At 33.0% G+C, this 20176-nt stretch overlaps 1 protein-coding gene across 1 annotated transcript in view; it reads right to left on the bottom strand.

Annotated features, from left to right (window-relative positions):
* Positions 1-20176, bottom strand: part of ATRNL1 (attractin like 1) — a gene marked incomplete at its 5' end in the record, with an annotated part of 807401 nt that overhangs the window by 543316 nt on the left and 243909 nt on the right. Inside the window, one exon of the mRNA XM_080822490.1 lies at positions 15157-15209. Coding sequence (XP_080678616.1) covers positions 15157-15209 — 53 coding nt within the window. The remainder of the gene's footprint in view (positions 1-15156; positions 15210-20176) is intronic.

Genomic DNA, 20176 nt, shown 5'->3' on the forward strand with positions numbered 1-20176 from the left:
ATCAGAGCAGAAACCAATGAAACAGAAACCAAAAAAACAATAGAACAAATCAACAAAACTAAGAGCTGGCTCTTTGAAAGAATTAATAAGATTGATAAATCCCTGGCCAGACCTATTGAAAACAAAAGAGAAAGGACCCAAATAAAGAAAATCATGAATGAAAGAGGAGAGATCACAACCAACACCAAAGAAATACAAACAATTATAAGAACATACTATGAGCAACTCTATGCCAACAAATTTGACAATCTGGAAGAAATGGATGCATTCCTAGAGACATATAAACTACCACAACTGAACTAGGAAGAAATAGAAAACCTGAACAGACCCATAACCAGTAAGGAGATTGAAGCAATCATCAAAAATCTCCAAACAAACAAAAGCCCAGGGCCAGACGGCTTCCCAGGGGAATTCTACCAAACATTTAAAGAAGAATTAATTCCTATTCTCTTGAAACTGTTCCAAAAAATAGAAAGGGAACGAAAACTTCCAAACTCATTTTATGAGGCCAGCATCACCTTGATCCCAAAACCAGACAAGGACCCCATCAAAAAAGAGAATTACAGACCAGTATCCTTGATGAACACAGACGTGAAAATTCTCAACAAAATACTGGCCAATAGGATCCAACAGTACATTAAAAAGGAATGCTAACCACGACCAAGTGTGATTTATTCCTGGGCTACACGGTTGGTTCAACATTCGCAAATCAATCAAGGTGATACAATACATTAATAAAAGAAAGAACAAGAATCATATGATACTCTGAATAGATGCTGAAAAAGCATTTGACAAAGTACAGCATCCTTTCCTGATCAAAACTCTTTAAAGTGTAGAGTACACACCTCAATATCTTAAAAGCCATCTATGGAAAACCCACAGTGAATATCATTCTCAATGGAGAAAAACTGAGAACTTTTCTGCTAAGGTCAGGAACGTGGCAGGGATGTCCATTATCACCACTGCTATTCAACATAGTACTAGAAGTCCTAGCCTCAGCAATCAGACAACAAAAAGAAATTAAAGGCATCCAAATTGGCAAAGAGGAAGTCAAACTATTACTCTTTGCAGACAATATGATACTTTATGTGGAAAACCCAAAAGATTCCACTCCAAAACTGCTAGAACTCATACAGGAATTCAGTAAAGTGTCAGGATATAAAATGAATGCATAGAAATCAGTTGCATTCCTATACACCAACAACAAGACAGAAGAAAGAGAAATTAAGGAGTCAATCCCATTTATAATTGCACCCAACACCATAAGATACCTAGGAATAAACCTAACCAAAGAGGCAAAGGATCTATACTCACAAAACTATAAAGTACTCATGAACAAAACTGAGGAAGACGCAAAGAAATGGAAAAATGTCCATGTTCATGGATTGGAAGAACAAATATTGTGAAAACGTCTATCCTACCTAAAGCAATCTACATGTTTAATGCAATCCCTATCAAAATCCCATCCATTTTTTTCAAAGAAATGGAAGAAATAATCCTAAAATTTATATGGAACCAGAAAACCTCGAATAGCCAGAGGAATATGAAAAAGAAAGCCAAAGTTGGTGGCATCACAATTCCAGACTTCAAGCTCTATTACAAAGCTGTCATCATCAAGACAGTATGGTACTGGCACAAAAACAGACACGTAGATCAATGGAACAGAATAGAAAGCCCAGAAATAGACCCTCAACTCTGTGAGCAACTAATCTTTGGCAAAGCAGGAAAGAATTTCCAATGGAAAAAAGACAGTATCTTCAACAGATGGTGTTGGGAAAATTGGACAGCCACATGCAGAAAAATGAAATTGGACTATTTCCTTACAACACAGACGAAAACAGACTCAAAATGGATGAAGGACCTCAATGTGAGAACGGAATCCATCAAAATCCTTGAGAAGAACATAGGCAGCAACCTCTTCGACCTCAGCCACAGCAACTTCTTCCTAGGAACATCGCAAAGGCAATGGAAGCAAGGGCAAAAATGAACTATTGGGATTTCATCAAGATCAAAGCTTTTGCACAGCAATGGAAACAGTTAACAAAACCAAAAGACAATTGACAGAATGGGAGAAGATATTTACAAACGACAAATCAGATAAAGGACTAGTATTCAAAATCGATAAAGAACTTATCAAACTCAACACCCAAAGAACAAATAATCCAATCAAGAAATGGGCAGAGGACATGAACAGACATTTCTGCAAAGAAGACATCCAGATGGCCAACAGACACATGAAAAAGTGCTCCACATCACTCGGCCTCAGGGAAATACAAATCAAAACCACAATGAGATAGCACCTCACGCCAGTCAGAATGGCTAAAATTAGTAAGTCAGGAAATGACAGATGCTGGCGAGGATGTGGAGAAAGGGGAACCCTCCTACACTGTTGGTGGGAATGCAAGCTGGTGCAACCACTCTGGAAAACAGCATGGAGGTTCCTCAAAAAGTTGAAAATAGAGCTACCTTACGACCCAGCAATCACACTACTGGGTATTTACCCTAAAGATACAAATGTAGTGATCTGAAGGGGTACATACACCCGAATGTTTATAGCAGCATTTTCCACAATAGCCAAACTATGGAAAGAACCTCCATGTCCATCGACAGGTGAATGGATAAAGAAGATAAAGAAGATATATAATGGAATACCAGCAGCAATCAAAATCTTGCAGCGATCAAAATCAAAATGAAATCTTGCTATTTGCAACGATGTGGATGGAACTAGAGGGCAATATGCTGTGCGAAATAAGTCAATCAGAGAAAGACAATTATCATGTTATCTCCCTGATATGAAGCAGGAGAGAGGCAACATGACGGGTTTGGGGGGTAGGAAAGGAATAAATGAAATAAGATGGGATTGGGAGGGAGACAAACCATAAGAGACTCTTAATCTCACAAAACAAACTGAGGGTTGCTGGGGGGAGGGGGATCGGGAGAGCGTAGTTGGGTTATGAACATTGGGGAAGGTATGTGCTATGGTGAATGCTGTGAAGTGTATAAACCTGGTGATTCACAGACCTTTACCCCTGGGGCTAATAATACATTATATGTTAATAAAAAAAAATCAAAAATAAATTTCTATTGAGCTTGGAACATTTAGAATAATTCCAAAGGTAAAATTTGAAAGTTGAACATTTGCTAGATATAGTTTCAGAGGAAAAAAACAAAGATATTTTGTTATTACTCACTCTGAAAATGACTGAATCTATGGCCTCCTAGGATATACAAACTCATTGGTTCTTACTTTTCTCACCAGGGAATAAAAGAAGATTGATGATGATTACCAATGCATATATATCACTGATTCTAATTTAGGGTTCTTCATATAATGTGTCATGACTTCTTCAGATGCCACTTTCCTTACTTCATAGTATCTCAAAGTAGCTAAACTATGTTATTACTCTGCAGTGATATATGGAAATCTATGCAGATTTTATGTGAAGCAAATGTTCAATAGACTAAGTAAAAACACAGTCTTGAGACATTTTTAAAAATGAATGACTGATGCTTAAAGTTGTTCAATGGTGGATTTTACTACTTTATGAAAATAAATTTAAAAATAAATGTAAAGCAACTTTTATTTGATTACCTATAACATGATCTCTAAACATTTTTGGTCAAACACCCACCAATAAAAATACTTCCTCATATAGCTACAATATATGCATATTCACTTATTTGTTGATAATTTATATGTGTACTACTATTATGTATTATTTAAAGCCTGCCTAAAAGACACACACTTTTCTAAGTATGGATTCCAAAAAGAGAAGTTCCTGGGCTCATAGACTTCCACTCTAGTGAATAAAGAAAACCCACATTTATATAAACAAATAAACCAAGTGAGATAAGTTCATACAGTGTAAGTATTAGGATGGGGGAAAAAAGTTATTGTGATACCTGAAAGAGTCCATTTTAGGTGGGATGGAATATTAGCTAAAGACAAAGTACTTAAGGCAGAAAAACATTAAGTGCAAAAGCCATGATCTAAGGCAAAGTTTAAGATACTTAAAAAGAAACAGATTAAGGGGCACCTGGGTGGCTCAGTGGGTTAAAGCCTCTGCCTTCAGCTCAGGTCATGATCCCAGGGTCCTGGGATCAAGCCCCGCATCGGGCTCCTTGCTCAGCGGGAAGCCTGCTTCCTCCTCTTTCTCTGCCCGCCTCTCTGCCTGCTTGTGATCTCTGTCAAATAAATAAAATCTTAAAAAAAAAAAAAAAAACAACAGATTAAGTCATTAAGAACTTTTATAAAAATAAAATAACTGCCATATAAATTGCCAAATATTGAGAAATCTAATCTTGGCCTCTACTTTGTTCATCGATTCCTACGTCAATATGGGAATCAGTATAGTTAAAGTTACACTATGTCTGGATACCTATCAGGTGGGAGTTTCTCACTATTTTTTCCCTTTCACAATTTTACTGAATATTCTAAAAGTATATTATTAAAATAATATTATTATTAAAATAAATTTTACAGTAATTTATTCTAATGTATATACTTCAAAAAACTGAACTGAATGAAATTCTAATTTGAATTCCATAAAATTTATGTATCAGTTTTGGTTAAATATGATATTTTCATATGAAGACTTCTTATTTAAGAAAACAGTTTGTATTTTTAAAAGTTTAGACCCTCTTTTTATTTCTTTCAACATGATGTTTCTATTTTATTCATATAAAAACATGTGAGGTAACTATATTATTAATTTTTTTTTGCCCTAGTTTTATTACCCATAGTTAAGAGTATGGGTTATAGACCCAGAATGCTGAATGGAAACTGGCTTTGTCATTTCCTAGATGTGTGATTTCATAAAAATTAACTAAACTCTCCTTGCCTCTGTTGCCTCAAACAAAAAATGTTGATAATTAGTATATCCTTCTCATTTCAGGATTAAATAAGCTAATAAATATAAAAAAGCTTAGACTAGCTTGGAACAGTAAATGCTCAATAAATGTTAACTAGTATCATTATTTTAAAGTCAGGTAATTGTTTTCCAGGTTGGACCAAAACTATGTTTTATTTAATAAATGACGCTAAATAATGAGCTAGATATCAGTGAGGAAAAAGTTGTTCACAGTGAGAATATACTATATGTTATAAGTTTTTATGTAAAATCGCTCTCAGGGCATGATTTATTTAGAAAAGCATTCTGGGCCTTCATTTGCCCGTTCAGCATCTTTATACAAATAAGGAACTATTACCCATTGCTCACGACAGATACACAACACAACAGGTTACACGGCTTAGTAAGAGACGTAAGCACAAGATATCAGTGCCCATTCTCTCCTGCAGCTTGGAAACTTTGCAGAGGGCACAGACTGCACAACTCCATTTGGGAGCCCTGATGGGATGTTTTCAGACATTTTTATTTCTTCCTTAAACTTTACCTTATTTATTTTTACAATGAGTCTATTATTTACATAACCAGAATAATTTTTTTCTTTATAAAATATTTTGCCAAAGAAATTTTTCATCTCACTTCTAGATTAATTCAATAGTAATTTTTTAATTTTTTAAAAGATTTTATTTACTTATTTGTCAGAGAGAAAGGGAGAAAGAGAGCACAAGCAGGGGGAGCAGCAGGCACAGGGAGAAGCAGGCTTCCCACTGAGCAAGGAGCCTGACGTGGGACTCCATCCTAGGACCCTGGGATCATGACCCGAGGCCAAAGGCAGACACTTAGCCAACTGAGCCAACCAGGTGTTCCCAACAGCAATTTTTATCAGCTATTTTTAACTTTTTCATAATTGTGTTATATTGCCCTTCATTTTAAAGTATGCTAAAATGTTAATAATTCCAAAATAAAAATCTAAAATCACTCGTTTATAAGCTTAAGGAAATTTAACAAAAACATTGATGAATCAAAGAATAAAGTTAAAATGCCAACCATGTGGTTAATTTATGTTTTGTCAGATCATCCTCAATCCAACATGTCTTCAATCTTGGAAACAAAAGAATTTAGATTCTCTGAGTTCATCAGGGTCACTTCTCTATTTACAGATGGACCAGCCAGATTCTGTTCAAATAGCTACTTATACTCAAGGATTAAAAAGTCATAGAAAACAGGGGCGCCTAGGTGGCTCAGTGGGTTAAAGCCTCTGCCTTTGGCTCAGGTCATGATCCCAGGGTCCTGGGATGGAGCCCTGCATCAGGCTCTCTGCTCAGCAGGGAGCCTGCTTCCCTTCCTCTCTCTCTGCCTGCCTCTCTGCCTCCTTGTGATCTCTGTCTGTCAAATAAATTTTTTTTAAAAAGCCATAGAAAACATTAACTAACAAAATACAGTATATTTAGCTTAAAATGGGAAAAATCTTTTATTCCCATTTTAGAACAAAATATAGGATAATTACACTAAGTATAAGGTTAATTTAAATTTTAATTTCTTTTATTGCTTTGTAAAACATAGAATTTTAAGTAGTTAAATTGAGATGATTTTCATTAGTTATAGCTATAACACTTATTAGAAATATCATCTCCTATACCAAACAAAAGAAAAATTCAAATCCTTAAATAATATGCTTAAAAAAATCTTTCAGCCCAAAACATAAACATAATAAACATTAACTATATCAATAATAACTAAAGAGTTTACAGTGGGATGAGTGAATATTTATTATTTTAGTAAATATACTAATGTAAGATATGATGACTGGTAAAAGTGAGCACTGAATATAAAAGTAGTAATTTTTTAAAAAGTAGTAATTAAATTCCTTACTCTTAAAAGAGACAGTGTATTATTATCATCACAAAATTGTATCCTGAAATCTAAATAGCAATAGAAGAAATTCAAAATAAAACAGTAATTTTCAAAAATAAAAAGCTAAATAAGTCAAAATATGTTTGGAAATATACTAAAACAATAATAATTAGTAGTTTGGACATTACATGTCCTTAAGTAAGTAATGTAGTAGTAGCATAAAGTAGAGGATTTTAGACAGTGACTTTCTATACTGTGAAACATATCATCTATATAACATTTTCCAGTCCAGTCTTCATTTTGTTTAAGATTTCTTTGCTATAACTGTTACAATTAAAAAGAAAGCATTTAAGAAAAAAAGAAACTACACTGCAGTAACTACTATTTTTCATATTTGCCCAGATAAATCGAGAAATTCAATGTTTACAAGGACCAATCAAAGGACAAATCACTGCTAGGAACTTGAATTTTGTTCCATGTAAGGAATGACCACTTTCTAATACATTCAGTTTTTGATTTTAAACTGAACTTTAAAAAACTACAAAGACTGTCTACAGGATACAACTGCTGGTATATTACTTTCAATTAAGTTAACACCACATTGCACTCAATTGCTTTAAGCTACATTATGCGCTTGCATTTTAAATTTCACTGGAATCTTTAAGACCAGAATAGTTTCCATTAACACTATTACAAGAACTACTGACCTTTTGTTTTTTAAAACACCATTTCTTTCCAACGTTATTGGGATTTAAAGGTCTCATAACAAATGACAAGGCTGCCATCTAGTGCTTTATGACTATTCCTTTAACATTTTTAAGAGAGTGAGAGTCCTATGTAATCTAGAGGTGAGCTATCCAGTATGGCGGCCACTATACACCAGTGGCTACTGAGTAACTGAAATGTGACTGATTTGAATTGAGATTACTATAAGGATAGAATACAAATTGTATTTCAGACTCAGTTTGAAAAAAAAAAATTAAAAAAGATATCTCACTGATGATTTTTATACCGTTACATGTTAAACTGAGATTTCAGCTATGTTGAGTAAAATAAAATAGATTATCAAACTTAATTTTACCTGTTTCCTTTAACTTTTTTAATGTAGCTAGTAGAAAATTTAAAACTACATATGTGATTCACATTATATTTATATTGGATAGCATTGATCTGTAAGAAAAGTTATCTTAGTCTTAAACATAAAAGATTTATTAAATATTAGTATATTTCTTATTTTTTAAAAAAAGTATAATATAACTCACATATGTCCATAAGTGTAACTAGTTACTCCTTTGGGACACAATAAAAGCTAAAGATTAAAAAAGGACCAAAGGGGAATTTCTAATTAAAAAAAAAAAAAATCACACAAAAATATGGCCCCCCCCCACCAAAATCGAGAATGTTTGAAAAAGAAAAGCAAAACTAATGTGGACAAATTAGAGAATAAAGATAATTTATGAGACATAAAAAACAATTTGAGCATCATAAGGTTAATAATTGCAAATGGATTTAAACATAATAAATATATATGAGTCCATAAGTTTATGATAAAAAGAAAACTTGTCATGTTTGAGAGATATTGAGCAAATAATTCTTTACTTTGAAAACTGGTAAATAAAAACAACTAATATCACATTTATCATGCCTTTCCTATATAAACTGTAGCAATGAGTAACCAAATATTTGATGAGAGGAAATTTATTTTTACAGAAGTTTTCTAATCAAGAAATAAATAAGGAATTAAAGTTATCACAGTTTTACAACCCCTAATCAATTACAATCTAAACACTGAGCTTCAGTGTCTGCTAAGAACTACGTAGAAAATAATGTTAATAAGAAACAATAACAATTAAAAAGTAAATAAGAGAAGGAAATTACTAGACAAACCGTAAAGCTGATGAACTAGAAAACAAAATCAACGGAAAGGATGTATAAACCCAAAGGCCATGTTATAATATGGCAGAGAGAGAGAGAGAAAGAAAACACTACCAATAAAATAGCACAAGACTCCAAAATTTTGTTTGTATTTAGCTAGTCTTTGAAGTTCACTTAATATTTTTTAATTATTTCTACTTTAAAAGAGATCTTCAATCTTCTCAAATTTATTTTTAAAAGCTATCACCCTTGGTTACCCAGCATGAAAATAGAAAAGAAAAACTAAAACATTACAGTCAGAGGTCATTTCATTAGAAAAAAATGTAAAAGTATAGTTTGCATTCATTCATATTGAAAATAATCCTAAATATAATATAAACAAGCACCATTTAGTAGTGTCCCAAATAATAAAGTGTCATGTCCAGGTTTGGTTTACCCCATGATTAAAAGATACTTAACATCAGAAAACCTATTAATACAACTTCACACTAAACAAGGTAAAGGAAGAATTCATTCATGATGAAATTTTGTAGCAGACTAATAGATAATAATTTTTTAGCTTGATAAAGGAAATATTCCATAAGTTACAGCAAAATCTTTACTTGATGGTGGTATCTACTACCATCATTTTGATTCAGTGCTTAAACAGAGATCCCAACCATCCCAGTATGGGATTAAAAAAACTGGAAAGATGTAAGTATTATTACCCCAGAATTCTTTTTGCTTACATTTTGATAGTAAATGTTTTTCCATCCCTTCACCTTCAACCTTCATGTATCTTTAGGTCTGAAGTGAGTCTCTTACAAGCAACACATAGATGGACCTGGCTTTTTTACCCACTTAGTCACCCTATGTCTTGATTGGAACATTTAGTCCATTTCCATTTAAAGTAATTATTGATAGGTAAGGTACTTACTGCCAATTTGTTACTTGTTTTATAATTGTTTTTGTGTTCTCTATTCCTTTCTTCTCTTGCTCTTCCCTTGTGATTTGATAGTGTTCTTTAGTGTAATGCTTAGATTCTTCTCTCTTTATTTTATGCATATCAGTGATAGGTTTTTGATTTGTGATTATCATTAAGTTCATATATAACATCTTATGCATATAGCAATCTATAGTAAATTGGTGGTCACTTAAGTTTGAACCCATTCTAAAAATGCTATATTTTTACTCCCTTCCCCATGTTTTATGTATATAGTGTCATACTTTACATTTTTTTTATTTTATGAATTCCTTTACAGATTCTTGTAAACTTACTTGATTTTTCAGTTTCTGTGATTTAACATCCATACTGGTATTGTAAGTGATGGATCTACCACTTCTATTATATGTTTATGTTTACCTGTGAAATTTTTTCTTTCATAATTTTTTTTAAGTTTTTTATTTATTTATTTGACAGAGAGATCACAAGTAGGCAGAGAGGCAGGCAGAGAGAGGAGGAAGCAGGCTCCCCGCTGAGGAGAGAGTCCAATGTGGGGCTCGATCCCAGGACCGTGGGATCATGACCCGAGCCGAAGGGAGAGGCTTTAACCCACTGAGCCACCCAGGCGCCCCATCTTTCATAATTTTCTTACTTCAAATTATGGCCTTTTCTTTACATTCAAAGAATTTCCATTAATCTTTCTTGTAAGGCTACTTTACTGGTGATGAGCATCTTTAGCTTTTATTTGAGAAACTCTTTTTTGGTTTTTTGTTTTTGTTTTTTGCTCGGGAAACTCTATCTCTCCTTCTATTCTGAGTGATAGCCTTGATAGGTAGAACATTCTACCTATTCTTGGTTGCAGCTTTTTTTCCTTTCAACATTTAGAATATATCATGCCACTCCCTTCTGGCCTTTTAAAGCTACTGCTGAAAAATCAGCTGGTAGCCTTATAGGTTCTTCTTTGTATGTAGCTGTTTTTCCCTGTTGCTTTTAAATCGTTTTGTCATTTTACTTATTATGTATCTTGGTGTGGACCTCCTTGGGTTAATCTTGGTGGTGGGGAAGTAACAACACTTATATTGAACAAAATAGACTTTAAAACAAAGACTCTAACAAGAGACAAAGAGGGACACTACACAATCATAAATAAAACAATCCAAAAAGAGTATATATCAATTGTAAATATCTATGTACCCAAAATGGGAGGATTTAAATACATAAAACAACTATTAACATATTTAAGGGAAAAAATTAACAGTAATACTATAGTAGTATAGGACTGTAACACCCCACTTACATCAATGGATGGAACATCCAGACAAAAAAAAAAAAATCAATAAGAAAACAGTGGCTTTGAATGATTTGTTAGACCAGATCAACCTAGCAGATACATTCAGAACATTCCATCTTACAACAGTAGACTACACATTATTTTCAAGTGTACATGGAATATTATCCAGAATAGATCACGTTAGACCACAAAACAAGTCTCAATAAATTCAAAAAGACTGAAATAATATCATGCATCTTTCCAAACACAAGGGTATGAAACTCACAATTAATTACAAGAAAAATTCTGGAAAGAACAGAAATACATGGAGACCAAACAAACATGCTACTAAACAATGAAGGGATCAAGCAAGAAATCAACAAGTAAATAAAAAAATACATGGAGACAAATGAAAATGAAAACACAATGGTCCAAAACCTTGGGATGCAACAAAAGCAGTTCTAAGAGGGAAGTTTACAGAAATACAAGCCTACCTCAAGAAGCAAGAAAAATCTTAGATAAGCAATGTAACCTTACACCAAAGGAGCTAGAAAAAGAACAAACAAAGCTAAAGCCAGAAGAAGGAAGGAAATAAAAAGATTAGACCAGAAAAAAATGAAATAAAGACTAAAAGAAAAACAGAAAAGATGAGTGAAATCATGAGATAGTTCTCTGAATGGATAAACAAAATGAATAAACCTTTAGCAAGATTCATCAAGAAAAAGACGGCTCATAAATAAAGTCAGAAATGAAAGAGGAGAAATAATAACCAATGCCACAGAAATACAAAGAATTATGAATATTATGAAAAATTATATACCAACAAATTGGACAACCTAGAAGACATAAATTACTAACCTTCCAAAACTGAATCAGGGAGAAATAAGAAATTTGAGCAGAGTGATTACTAGGAAAAAAAAAATTGAATCTGCAATCAAAAAAACTACCAACAAAAGAACTGGATAGAAGAGAATAAAACTGTTTTATATATGTGTAATATAATTAATTGTATTTAAAAACCAAATATATAAATAAATAATTAGAACTAATAAGAGAATCCATTAAGGCATATAAATATCAGATTAATGTACTAAAATGAATTTAATTTTTATATATGAAATGTAAGTAAAAAATGTAATTTTAAAAGACATTATTTTTTTTCTTTTTTTAAAGATTTTATTTATTTATTTGAGAGAGAGACAGTGAGAGAGAGCACGAGAGAGGAGAAAGTCAGAGGGAGAAGCAGACTCCCCGTGGAGCAGGGAGCCCGATGTGGGACTCGATCCCAGGACTCTGGGATCATGACCTGAGCTGAAGGCAGTCGCCTAACCAACTGAGCCACCCAGGCGCCCCTTAAAAGACATTATTTAAATAGCAACAAAGGTATCCAGAAATTTTGTATTTTACATATCTAACAAAACATGTGCAGGACATGGACACATGAAATCGAGCTCAACATTATCAGTCATAAGAAAAACATAAATTAAAACCACAAACTACTACTACAAATACTCTAGAATAGCTATAATCAAAAAGACAGACAATATTAAGTTTTGGTGAGGATGTAGAATTACTGAAGCATCTATAAATTTCTAGTAGGAATGTAAAATGGTGCAAACATATTGTAAAATCTTTTGGCAGTTACTTAAAAAGTTAAAAATAAGTTTATCATATGACCCAGTAATTCCACTTCTAGGAATCTACCCAAGAGAAATGGAATTACATGTCTATACAAAGTCCATATGAATGTTCATATCAGCATTTTTTCATAACAGCCAAAGGCTAGAAATACTCTCAGTGTTCATCTACTGATAAACAACAAAAAAGTGGTATATCCATATGTTGTAGCATTCATTACTTTTAAAAACTAAAATTGCTATACTAGCAAAGTAAAATAGAAACAACTTGTGATCATCGCAATTGATCCAGAAAAACTATATGACATATACAAACACCCATTCTAGAAGGACTAGAAGAGAATTTCTTCAACCTGATAAAGGCATCTAGGAAAAACCTACATCATACTTAATAGTGAAAGACTGAATGTTTTCCATCCAAAATCAACAACACTAGAATGTTGCCATGCTCATCACAGCTTTTCACATGGCACCAGAGGTAGTAGCCAATGCAATAAGGCAAGAAAAAGAAATAAAAGGCATCCTTAGAAGAAAGGAAAAAAAAACAATTCCATTAATTGCAAAACACATTGTTGTCCACATCAAAAATATAATGGAATCTACAAAAAAAAAAAACAATGTACTACAATAACTAAGCTCAACAAGGCTTAAAGATAAAAAAACAACATAAAAATCAATTGTATTTTTACTATCCAGACACAATTAAAAATTAAATATTAAAAAATACTCTTTACAACAGCATCAGAAATATAAAATACATAGTGATAAAGCTGAAAAAAACTGTGAAAGACCCGCATAGCGAAAAATACCAAATATTGTTGAGAATAAATTTTAAAATAATTAAGATCAAAAAAGAGATATATGTTCATGGGTCAGAAGACTCACTATGGTTAAACTATCAATTCCCCCCAAATTGATCTGTAAATTAAACACAATCTCAATCCAAATCCAAGCATGTGTTTTGGTAAAAACTGACATGTGTATTCTAAAATTCATATGCAAACATAAAAGAAATGGAACTCAAAGCCAAAAGATTGAAAAAGAATGAAATTGGAGAATAAGTGCTACATGATTTCAATATTTATTATGAAACTATAGTAGTTGTAACAGTGCTATTTTGGTATAAAAGTAGGCAAATTAATTAATAAAACACAACAGGGATTCCAGAAATAGCCTTTACACTTTTTTTTTTTTAAGATTTTGTTTATTTATTTGAGAGAGAGAAAAACAGGTAGAGGATGGTGGGGGAGGGACAAGCAGACTCCACACTGAGCAAAGAGCTTGTTACAGGCTCATGACCATGAGATCATGACCTAAGCCTAAACCAAGAATTAGGCACTTAGCTGACTGAGCCACCCAGGTGCCCCCAGCCTTTACACCCTTATACTCATACACAGGCAACAGACTTTCCACAAAGGTCCAAAAGCATTTCATTGTTTAAAAGAAAGTCTTTGGGTGCCTGTGTGGTTCAGTTGGTTAAGCAACTGCTTTTGGCTCATGTCATGATCCTGGAATCCTGGGATAGAGTCCTGCATCAGGCTCCCAGCTCCATGGAAAGTCTGCTTCTTCCTCTGACGTTCTCTCCTCTCATGCTCTCTCTCACTCTCTCTCTCTCAAATAAATAAAATCTTTAAAAAAATAATAATAAAAGAAAGTCTTTGAACAAACTGTGCTAGAACAGTTGGATATCCATATGGAGAAAAAAATTGATCCATCTCTTGAAATATATACAAATATTAACTCAAAATGTACAGTATTCTTAAACAGAAAACATAAAAATAGAAAACTTCTAAAAGAAAATGGGAATTTTTGTGATCTTAGGTTAGGATAAGATTTCTCAGAAGAACAAATTGATAAGTTGAACTTCATTTTAATTAAAATTCCTCTTCCAAAAAAAAAAAAAATACTCCTACTAGGGTGAAAAGACAAGCCACAAAAAAAAAAAAAAATTGCAAATTATATGTCACATAAAATATTCGTATCTGGAATACATAAAGTACTCTAAAAATTCAATAATGAAAACAATTCAATTTTTAAAAGTGGAAAATAGATTTAAACACACTTCATTAAATTATATATATCAAATAATCACAATTATCACAAATAATCACAACAAATGTTTAACATCATTACTCATTAGAAAAATATAAATGAGAATTAGATACCATTACACACCTACTAGAACAGCTAAAATTAAAAAGACTAACCATATGAAATATTTAGAGACTTGAGGAACTGAAACTCATATACTCCTGTTGGGAATGTAAAACGGTATAACCATTTGAAAAATTCTTTCTTAAAAGGTTTATCATACATCTCACATATGATCACTACCCAGTGAAAGTATCTTATAGTAAAAATTCAACACTGCTTTTTAGTGATGACCAAAACTGCCCCCTGCAAAAATCTATCACAAAATTCTGTTCGTTCAAAATTTAATCAAAATGAAAAGACCACATTAAATTCAGTTGAGATTACTCAAATCCCATTTTTGTTTCCATGTCCAGAATAAGATCTACTGCTATGTCACTCTTCAAGAGTAGAAAAAAATGCACCAAATATAATCTTTAAAATATAGCAAAAAGACTGCCTTTCTTAGCAACATATATGGAATTGTATTATAAGATTTAAGAAATAGAAATGGTAACATACTAATGACAACATCAGCATGCAAGATGAATTTTATAATCTGCAAAATCACCTAAAACTAAAAATACTAATTATTTAAAGTGAAAAAGTAAAAGTACTTACAATAACATGTTCCTCTAAGTGGATTACCAACATAGCGATTTTCAGAGTCACATCTGTAGAAATAAAAACACAAACAATGAATCATGGAACACTACGTCAAAAACTAATGATGTACTGTATGGTGACTAACATAACACAATAAAAAATTAAAAATAAATTAAAATGACAGAATTAAAGGGAATAATAAACCTATAACTAGGGAAAAAACCTCATTTACTACTGAGCAACAAAATTCAAAACTCCATATTTTTCTTCAAGAAAAACAGTAAACTCTACATTAAAACATCTTAAAAACTATATCATTAATCAAAGTTTTAAAAGCAAAACTTTAAAATAATTAACAAAGAAAGCCAATATTTGAGCATGAGTAGAGAAAAGAAACAGGGAAGACAAATAGTCACGCACACACAAGATGATAAAAGGGAATGTCACAAAGCAGATGGGATAAGACTAGGAGTCTGGGGATACATATTCTTCCTAAATAATAGGAGAAGAAATTGAAAGTCTTGATAAAGATATAGAGACACTTTAAGGAGAAGGAAGAAAGTTTGTGGAATTTACAAATCTACATCATTTTCTTACTTCTGGTATTCTTTGAAATCAATATATTTTTCCCAGTTTCTACACATGAATCTATATTTTCAAAAAGATCTCCCCAATTATGTAATAAAGAAAAGTTTTTTTCTGAATTGTCCAACTCTAAATTCAGTAGCTCAAACTCTGAATTTATGTAAGATTATAAAAAAACAGAACATAAGAGCATTCCAAATCATGAATTCTAAATTAAATTAAATTCTTCAAAATTATGCTTAATTATAGCAGTGGGAGAAGATCATAAATGTTCTAAAAATTTCTAAAGTTCACATTTTTATATCTGCTTCCAGAAGTCAATTAAAATGAGAGTTAGCACCTAACACTGATACAGCTTGATTTCACATAATGTTTTTTCACTGGAACACCCTCCAAAATAAATTATTATACAATAAAACACACCAGGCTAACTGAATAAAGTGACTTAATATTTAAAGTATATTTAAAAATTTAAAAGATGAGTAAGATCTTCCAAAATGTCTTTAGTTTTAATAGAGTTAACCAGAACACAGGAATAATTTTAATATATATTTTTTAATAAAAGGTCAAAGAGTTGAGACTAATAGGCTAAATAATCAGGTTACATTCTGAATGCATTTACCAGCCATGAGTTGCTAGTTTTTTTTATTAGATGCTGAAAAAGCATTTGACAAAGTAGCATCCCTTCCTGATCAAAACTCTTCAAAGTGTAGCGATAGAGGGCACATACCTCAATATTATCAAAGCCATCTATGAAAAACCCACCGCAAATATCATTCTCAATGGAGAAAAACTGAAAGCTTTTCCGCTAAGGTCAGGAACACAGCAGGGATGTCCATTATCACCACTGCTATTCAACATAGTACTAGAAGTCCTAGCCTCAGCAATCAGACAACAAAAAGAAATTAAAGGCATCCAAATCAGAAAAGAAAAAGTCAAACTAGCACTCTTCGCAGATGATATGATACTCTATGTGGAAAACCCAAAAGACTCCACTCCAAAACTGCTAGAACTTGTACAGGAATTTAGTAAAGTGTCAGGATATAAAATCAATGCATAGAAATCAGTTGCATTTCTCTACACCAACAACAAGACAGAAGAAAGAGAAATTAAGGAGTCAATCCCATTTACAATTGCACCCAAAACTATAAGATACCTAGGAATAAACCTAACCAAAGAAGCTAACAATCTATACTCAGAAAACTATAAAGTACTCCTGAAAGAAATGGAGGAAGACACGAAGAAATGGAAAAATGTCCCAGGCTCCTGGATTGGAAGAACAAATATTGTGAAAATGTCTATGCTACCTAAAGCAATCTACACATTTAATGCAATCCCTATCAAAATCCCACCCATTTTTCAAAGAAATGGAAGAAATAATCCTAAAATTTATATGGAACCAGAAAAGACCTCGAATAGCCAAAGGAATATTGAAAAAGAAAGCCAAAGCTGGTGGCATCACAATTCCAGACTTCAAGCTCTATTACAAAGCTGTCATCATCAAGACAGCATGGTACTGGCACAAAAACAGACACATAGATCAATGGAACAGAATAGAGAGCCCAGAAGTAGACCCTCAACTCTACGGTCAACTAATTTTCGAAAAAGCAGGAAAGAATGTCCAATGGAAAAAAGACAGCCTCTTCAATAAATGGTGTTGGGAAAATTGGACAGCCACATGCAGAAAAATGAAATTGTACTATTTCCTTACACCACACACGAAAATAGACTCAAAATGGATGAAGGACCTCAATGTGAGAAAGGAATCCATCAAAATCCTTGAGGAGAACATAGGCAGCAACCTCTTCGACCTCAGCTGCAGCAACTTCTTCCTAGGAACATCGCCAAAGGCAACGGAAGCAAGGGCAAAATGAACTATTGGGATTTCATCAAGATCAAATCTTTTGCACAGCAAAGGAAACAGTTAACAAAACCAAAAGACAATTGACAGAATGGGAGAAGATATTTGCAAACGACATATCAGATAAAGGGCTAGTATCCAAAATCTATGAAGAACTTAGCAAACTCAACACCCAAAGAACAAATAATCCAATCAAGAAATGGGCAGAAGACATAAACAGACATTTCTGCAAAGAAGACATCCAGATGGCCAACAGACACATGAAAAAGTGCTCCACATCACTCGGCATCAGGGAAATACAAATCAAAACCACAATGAGATATCACCTCACACCAGTCAGAATGGCTAAAATTAACAAGTCAGGAAATGACAGATGCTGGCGAGGATGTGGAAAAAGGGGAACCCTCCTACACTGTTGGTGGGAATGCAAGCTGGTGCAACCACTCTGGAAAACAGCATGGATGTTCCTCAAAAAGTTGAAAACAGAGCTACCCTATGACCCACCAATTGCACTACTAGGTATTTACCCTAAAGATACAAACATAGTAATCCAAAGGGGTACGTGCACCCGAATGTTTATAGTAGCAATGTCTACATAGCCAAACTATGGAAAGAACCTAGATGTCCATCAACAGATGAATGGATAAAGAAGATGTGGTATATATACACAATGGAATACTATGCAGCCATCAAAAGAAATGAAATCTTGCCATTTGCGGACGACGTGGATGGAACTAGAGGGTATCATGCTTAGTGAAATAAGTCAATCAGAGAAAGACAACTATCATATGATCTCCCTGATATGAGGAAGTGGAGATGCAACATGGGGGGTTGGTGGTAGGAGAAGAATAAATGAAACAAGATGGGATCGGGAGGGAGACAAACCATAAGTGACTCTTAATCTCACAAAACAAACTGAGGGTTGCTGGGGGGAGGGGGGTCAGGAGAGGGCGGTGGGGTTATGGACATTGGGGAGGGTATGTGCTATGGTGAGTGCTGTGAAGTGTGTAAACCTGCCAATTCACAGACCTGTACCCCTGGGGATAAAAATACATTATATGTTTATAAAAAATAATAATAATAAATAAATTTTTTTAAAAACATGAATATCCTATAAGACAAATTTTTTCTCATGTCTAATTCATTCAAAAAAGACAAAAGAAAAAGAAATCAGGTCTACTTGTCATATCTCTCATCAAAATCCAAGATTTTGCATTCTAATAGCAGAGTTACCACTCATGGAAAAATATATTCATTATAAGGGATGAAATGAAAAACAAACAAACAAACAAAAAAACAAGGGATGAAATGAATGAAATCTCAAATAAACATATGAATGTATATGTGTAAAAATTTTAAAAATATATATAAATGTATCACTTACACCTAGTGTTGTGCTATCCTCCCATCTCATTTCCCACATGTCAAAATTAATTAATATAACCATTTATGCAAATCTGTTACAAATATAATCAGCTGTTATATTGAAATGTTTAGCACAGCCATTATAGATTTTCATGTAACCTACATAATAATGTGAATGGAAATCAAGATTATTAAAACCTGTCAATTTCATTATAGACTTTATACATAAATGAAATTAAAATATCAGAATGGAGTACCTCACAATTATTTTCAACAAAAGGAGAGCAATATTAAGAAGAAAATTCTAAATTCTTTCTTACTAAAATTTTACATACATGAATGTGAAGTATTCTGATTAAGAAAAAATGTTTTAAGATACATTTCACTTTTTTTTAAGGATTTTATTTATTTATTTATTTATTTTAAATTTATTTTGAGAGAGAGAAAGAGAAAGAGCACAAGCAAGAGAAGGAGCAGAGGGAGAGAGACAAGCAGTCTCTCTGCTGAGCATGTAGCCCAACACAGGGCTTGATTCCATCACCCTGAGGTCATGACTTGAGCTGAAATCAATAGTGGGACGCTTAACCAACTCAGCCACCCTCAGGTGCCCCTAAGTTATGTTTTGTTCTGTAACAAACCATTGTGTTAAGTAATACAAAAGTAAAATTTCTTTTTAAATAGTCTGTTTTTAGAAAAGCCTTAATTGCATTGTTAAAATTATTTTGCCCATTCAGGAAAGTATATTTTTTCTATGAAAGATTGAGATGCCCTTCTTGGTTTGAAAACCCTAAAAGCACATAAGGTGTGTATTGTATATTTAATACACAAATATATAATTCAAGTAAATAAAAGATTAATTGGATATATTTGCAGTAGTTCTCTATTGCTAAGTAACAAATCACAAAAGCTTAGTAACTTTAATCAACAAATATTTATTATCTCACAGTTTTTTTGTGGGTCTGGAGTCTGCACATAGAGCAAAGTTGGGTTCTCAGATTCTGAGATGAGTTAGGATACAATCAAGGCACTGGCTGGAGGTGGGATCTGCTACATAGTTGCAATCAAGGTGTCAGCTGGGGTTGGGCTGCCCTTAGAGGTTAGATGGGGTGGGCTGCTTCTAAGCGCCCTCAGATTGCTGGCAGAATTTATTTTTTATGGCTACAGAACTAAAGACCTTGGTTTCTCATTTATTATGGCTAAAGTCTGCTCTCACTTCCCAGAAGA

The sequence above is a fragment of the Martes martes genome, assembly GCF_963455335.1.
Source record: "Martes martes genome assembly, chromosome: 14".
Classification (NCBI taxonomy): Eukaryota; Metazoa; Chordata; class Mammalia; order Carnivora; family Mustelidae; genus Martes; species Martes martes.